At 34.8% G+C, this 6,564-nt stretch overlaps 1 protein-coding gene across 6 annotated transcripts; it reads right to left on the bottom strand.

Moving 5' to 3' along the window:
- Positions 1 to 361: 361 nt before the first annotated feature.
- Positions 362 to 5,494, bottom strand: LOC120086027. 6 transcript variants are annotated; one of them, XM_039042426.1, is made up of 8 exons: positions 5,145 to 5,494; positions 4,580 to 4,662; positions 3,926 to 4,383; positions 3,728 to 3,796; positions 2,964 to 3,624; positions 2,031 to 2,230; positions 1,704 to 1,948; positions 362 to 1,314 (listed from the first exon to the last, which is right to left on the bottom strand). In XM_039042426.1, exons 5-8 carry the CDS (start codon positions 3,027 to 3,029, stop codon positions 641 to 643), a joined length of 1,185 nt encoding a protein of 394 aa, XP_038898354.1. In that variant the 5' UTR covers positions 3,030 to 3,624; positions 3,728 to 3,796; positions 3,926 to 4,383; positions 4,580 to 4,662; positions 5,145 to 5,494; the 3' UTR covers positions 362 to 640. The 6 variants fall into 6 exon arrangements, 4 of the variants coding, with proteins under 4 accessions (XP_038898354.1, XP_038898353.1, XP_038898352.1 ...); XM_039042425.1 differs by lacking the exon at positions 3,728 to 3,796 and having other exon boundaries at positions 3,926 to 4,143; positions 4,285 to 4,383; positions 5,145 to 5,493; XM_039042424.1 differs by lacking the exon at positions 3,728 to 3,796 and having other exon boundaries at positions 5,145 to 5,493.
- Between the last annotated feature and the right edge of the window lie 1,070 nt (positions 5,495 to 6,564).

Below are 6,564 nucleotides of genomic sequence, written 5' to 3'. Positions count from 1 at the left end.
GTGCGCTGGTCCAAAGTTTCCAAAAGTGAGACAGATTTAATGCAAAACCAAATGTGGACCTCTAAAATATAGACAGAAATTTCATAATGGCAATATGATATATGTCTACCACTAATTCATAGAGAAAAGTTGTCAATTGCCTCTCTACGTTTCCTCACCTAATAAACAGAGTGGTCGTCTTTATTACCCTATCAGTTGTATTTCATCCTTCTGAAACTCTCAGATCCTAAGAAAAATATAGAACTCACATTACAGTCAAGGCTTTTCTACTTGCCCATGCCTGGTAGGAAAAATAAAATTATTCATAGTTAATATTACGACGTTAAATAAATAATCATTAAACAAGGAAATTGATCAAATCTTGCATCGAAAATTGTTGGATCAGTAATCAAATATATAAAATGGCACTTAAAATACACAATACCAGAGTTGGATGCACTTAACCAACACTTATACCATTTTCTTAAAAGCACACATATGAAGATTGGAGAGTAACAAGACCTAGGGATAGAATTTGTACCACCTGAGTATAATGTTGGGAATTCGGTATGGCTTGTATCATGCTGCTCCAGAGAAACCCACTCGCTTCCCTCTTCAGATCAAAAAGCCTATATGACATTTCTCATTAAAAACCATAAAATTACTCATAACGTGGAGAAGAGAGAGCAGTATCTTCCAATTGGGAATTAGTGTCAAGATATATAGACTGGTGCAAGCCACTATCTGACAAGTTCTCCAAGCCTTTTCCTCGTTGTATGCAATTGACATGTAACATTCCATGGTCCAAAGCAATAGGGTTGTGTTGAAAGTTCGGCACACGATCCTGATAAACTTGAGCAACTACTATTGGCCTTGTAGCTTGTTGCCTCTTACATAACAGTGAGACTTTGATGACATGTTTACAGAGATTTCCCATCCTTGAACAGGGACAATCACATAATGAGAACTCTGAACCAGGATCCCAAATTGTATATTCCAGATTTCTTTTTGACTGAGAGATTACTTTTGCAAACTGAAGATTTGACTCATCTAGCATAACATCTGGGATGTGTAATGCCTTGTTCCACACACTAGTTAAGATGGATTTATCTCTAAAACTCCCAAAATATCCGGTCTCTAGATTGTATTGGTCTAACCAATATGAGGAGTGAAACTGAGTTGTAAGCATGTGAATCAACCAGTCAACTCTTGACAAGGAACTGTTGTTTTGGTCTTTGAAAAGCTTAGATTTTAATCTTATGTAGTATGCGTTGATTGTCGCATTAGCCTCCAAAGTGAAAACAGGAAGCAACCGTATACCATTTACCCACAATTCTACAAGACATGAAAGCATGTTAAGATCAATAATCTATGATCAGAATGCAGTAAATCCCAAATCGCCTGTAAGAAACATTCATCACTGAATTAACTTTTTTTTTTTTTTTTTTAAACAATCACATTAGCATGAGGCTTTTACACATGTTAGAATCAATCTTAAAATATTTTGATAACAAAAATAAAATTATCGCATGCATGTTTATAAGGAAAAACTATAATGAAAGTATAAAAGAATTACATGGAAAATACCCTTATTCCATTAGGTTTGTGAATAACTACACAAATAAAGTGCTAGAAGATCATAATCTTTTTCTGAAACGTCCTAAAAGATCATAATCATGATGCATTTCTTGAATTTACAGTAACCAACTTCAATAAGAAACTACCTATGTCTGGCAACCACATTCTTGTTAGATGATCAACAAAAACACACTGATCAGCAAATCTTTGCTTTAACTGCTCAACTGCATCTGCAAAACCTAGCCCAATCCTTGTGCAATACAAAACTTTCCCTAATTGCTTAAACATCTCTCTTTGCACATCCAAATTAGAACACTTTTTAAGAAGATGCCTAATCCAACTGTGACGAACATGCCATATGCATAATAGAACCCGACACTGAAAAACCTCCCTACAAATAACCATGACACCAACAACTCAGACATGATTGTTTAAATGTCTGAACCTATATATAAGGCAAATCCAGAATTAACCTTATAGTAGAAACCTCAAAAGAAGGATTGTCTAATAAAAAGGTATCCATTCTCCATGTAGGATCCTTCACATGCAGTCTTTCAGCTAGCAATCCAAGCCATTTACGAATGTCTTGATCAACAAAAGAGCATGCAATGATCCAAGCAACGAGAATGGTATTTTGGGATGAGTCAAAAACAAGTAAACTACATAGTGGAAACTGCCAAGAGATGTTAAAATATTAGGGACAAAATAATGCTATTTCTATTCAAGCATGAAATAGCAAATTAAAAAATCTACTGCATCACTTTATTATCATATCGTGCAGCCTCTGTAAGCCAATAGGTCATAATTCAGACCGAGTCATTTAATTGATCAAGCCAACAAGGGATAGAGATATCTACACATATAAATATTCTAGATGCTCGCTACATCTGAAAGAAATTATAAATTAATAATGAAAACCTAGGTTATTTCTATTCCTTGAAAACCCCTGCATACACCATCGTCCAATATTTCTTGGCGTACTATTGGCCAATCCCTCCCTTTCTTTAGACTCAGTAAAACTTTCAGCTTGCAATTGAGCTCGAATCCTCTTTTCCAATCCTAGGGTAGCATAAAAAATCCATAAAGCTACAAGAAAGAAGAGACTACAACTGCTACTTGTGATATGCTTGTCCCTACCTAGTACCAATTAGACGTCAAACTCGAGCACTTTATAGATTGTTCTAATTTGTAACTCATTGCTTCATTTATAAGGTTAACCAGCATGCACAAAACAGACAAATGTTGGATGAATACCTATGGAGGTCGAAATATGTGATTACACAGTCAATTTATAACATTCTTTCTTCCTTTATGGAAATCAAAGGATGGAATATTGACACCATATGGAGAGCATGAAAAGTCATCTCACAATTGACAATGACAAGACACGATCGAAATAGAAGTACCCGTAGTTTCTTTGATCCAAGTGTTGAATGGGAAGCAACAGAGCCATTATGTCCATAATGCAACATCTGTTCTAGCTGCCAATCTGTCTGAATGCCTAAAACAAAAGGCTCACAATCACTGCTCTCTTAAAAGAAGAAAATGATTTTTCTATGTCGTTGCACCCATATGTTCACACTACAATCATCATTTGTATGAAGCTCGTGTGAAGAATTACGAATAACTTTTTCCATGTTACGGACATCATTGCGAGAAAGAAAATCATCACGATTTTGGGGTCCTCCATGCGCTTGCACAACCTCTGAATGATGCTGAATAATATTGTCAATAGGTATTCCTACATACAGCATGGACATAATCTTTTGACGTAGTTCCTCAGAAATTCTCAGAGTATACATAGCTCTTGTCCCAACAGCATCATGGTCGAGTATTCCATGGCAAGGGGCTCCTGACTTATCAATATGCTTTCTTTGGTTATATATGACGACAGCAAGATGTGGCTGTGCATATAGGCGCTTAACAGTAAATTGTCAAAGGCAACCTCTCATCATGTGACGTCTTCCTGGTCTGCTGCCCTTCCCAGATGCAGGTTTTATGATTAAGCTACTCCTAAAACCTGCTTCACTTACTCGGTAATCTTCTGGACCATAAGAACACCAGTACCTGATCATGTCGCATTTAAGTATATAAAAGGTCAGGCACTTAAATAAAATAAAGTATTACAGCTAGCTTTATCCAAATAGTTGTTTGAGACTATCCTCATCACCTTTAATTGAAATTTTCATATTTTTTACATTGGTCTTTCCTCCAAAATTGAGTCTGTAAGTTTTTCCATCTAAGGATAAATGGAATTATTTAATTACACTGTTTCACAGAGATCCATTATATACAACATATAAGAAATAAAAAACAACATAGAATATATAAACGAGATAACCATCAACCCTTGGTTTGCTGACGCTACCTGCAGTTCTTTTCCTTCTTGATTCAATGCGAAAGCGAGCCGGGCATTCTGGATTGGAAGATTCTCCTTTAACGAAATCCTCAACTCTAGAAAATGGGACTAGAGCAATATCAGCACCACCTTGCCGACCATCTTCTATTTTTTCCCACTTGATATGAGTAGTAGAGAACTCCAAGCATGGAGGATCTTGCACCAGAAGTTTCAGAATGTCCTCCGTTCTTGGCATTTATGGTGCAAAACTAGAACGGTCAATAATGACTCCAATTGCATACGGAGACTTACAATAAGAAGCTGAACGATCCTTCTTTCCACTTCAAAATCATATAAGAAAAACAGCGACAAGCAGTTGGGTCGCCTACCTTTTCTGTGTTTTTTTAAGGATCGATGAAGGAATCAAACAAAGAAGGGATCCACTCTCGCTCTTCAAAATTCAGCTGCTTTCTCTGTTTCATTGATCTCTGACAAGAAGATACAAAAATAAAAGAGAAGACAATCTTAGAGACCTGCATTGTTTAGGGACAAAGTCTACAACGACTTCATGATTTTCCATCCCAATAAAAAGTCATTAAACTTATAATCAAAATCGATATGCCTGGACATGAGTTATTGGATAGACATCACAGTGAAAGACTGAAACAAGGGACTAGATTTTACCTTCTGTTTGTAGTAGCCCAATGTAAGAGGAACGTAACACTCTTTTCTGTTCTTTTATTAAGTAGCCTGTTGAAGACAGCAGACTGAGAACAAGAACCACTAATATAAGTTTGGTCCAAACCAGGCACGCATGGAAATGCTATGTGAAGCTCAGTAAAGCCAGTTTGAATTGAACAAATTATACTCCATGCACTACACTAAGAAATCCAAAAAACTATATACTATTTTGAATAAAGCAACAGTTAAAGTAAAGAAAGAGATAAACCAGGCACGCATAGAAATGTTAGAATCCTAGAACTGCTCAACAAAGCCAATTTGAATTGAACATATTACACTCCATGCGCTACACTATGAAATCCAAAAGACTGCATACTATTTTGAATAAACCAACAGTTACAGTAAAGAAAGAATAAACGAGGCACACGTAGAAATGCTAGATCTGCTCAACATAGTCGATTCAAATCGAAGAAATTATATTCCATGCTCTACACTACGAAATTCAAAGCAGCGGTTACAGTAAAAAAAAGAGAGATAAACTAGATGAGTTTCCAAAGGGAAAATTCACTTTATAGTTTGTCGACTTCAGTGAACAAGTGATAGTAGTCGAATTTTCCATTCGAAGTTTCGAAGTTATGCCATAATCGAGCAACTGAGCTGTTGTGGTGTTTGATCAGACAGCGCTAGCAATCGAATCACCTTCGTTCAATGGAAATATCTCCTTCAAAACGAATTCAATGGCGGGAAAGACTTGCAATATCCATGGTTTGATAACCAGAAAAAATGGTGGTTGGCAAAGATGGCAGTATTGATCACTTTATCGGGAAGGGGAAGAAAAAGTAAATGCGGTTCCCCCCGCCCCCTTCCCACCGAAATTTTGGTTTAGTGGGCTGACGTTTCTAAACCAACGAACTGCCACCATTTTCCTTTGGGGAGGCCCGCTGGCCAGCTTTTTTTTTTTTTTTTTCTTCTAATCCATGTGTTTTTTTTTTAAAAAAATGAATATATGCTTATTCTTTTATTATTTATTAATATTATTTATTTATTCTTTTTTTTACTAAAACTTCGTTGAAAATTACAATTTAGTTGCTGAGTTTTAATTTATAACCACATAATTTCTCTACTTTTTATTAGTACATTGGTATTGGCTATATTTTTATTTTAACAGGCAATGATATTGGTGATTATATTCTTCATCTTGTTCTCTATGATGTAAGTAAGATGTTCCACCCCTATGCTATTTTTGTTTAGAAATACTTCTCCTTTGTATTTCTATTTGTGCATAATGATTTTTTTGGATACTTCCCTTGTTGATGGCTAATTTTGCCCCGTATTTGTTACTTTTCTAAAGTTGTGAGCATATTAGTGGAATGTTCCCGATGCTTTAGGATTGTAGTTTATTGAAAAATATCCATTAATCCATCTTTATGTATCTTACTTATACTTAGGTACTCAATCACACGCTACCACATAGCAAATTTGTCTTTTCTAAAAAATTTAATTTTTCCTTTATAATTGAAACAATGCACGAGTATGTATGGCTTGTGTTGCTCTTGAACAACGTCAAAACAGAGAACATTTATGTTCTAACATCTTATATGACTTAATTTTAAAGTTTTATATTACTCTTACTATTTTATACAAAGATATCCATCAAAATCATCCAACCAAATCACAAAGTCGTTTTCAATACCGAAGGAAAAATGACATAGATGACCAAAATAAAGGGTTCAAATGAAAAATGGGTATTTTTTTAAAAAACCATTGAATTTTGACCTTCTATTTATGTCATCACTATGTGAAATTATCACTACCCTAATATTAGCATTCTTCTATTTTCTTCGTTTTGCTATTTTTTTTCGTTATTTTTTTTTAGTTTCTTCTTCTTCCTTATTCTTTTTTTTTTTTTTGCAATTATTTTTTCTGTGTTTTTTTTTTTTTTTTTTTTTTTTTTTTTTTTTTTTTTTTTTTTTTTTTTTTTTTTTTTT

Source organism: Benincasa hispida, chromosome 9, assembly GCF_009727055.1.
Source record: "Benincasa hispida cultivar B227 chromosome 9, ASM972705v1, whole genome shotgun sequence".
NCBI lineage: Eukaryota > Viridiplantae > Streptophyta > Magnoliopsida > Cucurbitales > Cucurbitaceae > Benincasa > Benincasa hispida.
This window is presented reverse-complemented; position numbering and strand designations above follow the sequence as displayed.

Bases quoted from the DNA above. Each gene is read 5' to 3' on its own strand.
- LOC120086027 (XM_039042426.1), bottom strand. From the start codon at position 3,029: ATGTTGCATTATGGACATAATGGCTCTGTTGCTTCCCATTCAACACTT. The intron at 2,231-2,963 runs GTACTTCTATTT...ATCTCTTGGCAG, and splicing joins TTGGATCAAAGAAACTACGG to TTTCCACTATGTAGTTTACT. The intron at 1,315-1,703 runs GTAGTTTCTTAT...CATGTCTTGTAG, and splicing joins AATGTGGTTGCCAGACATAG to AATTGTGGGTAAATGGTATA.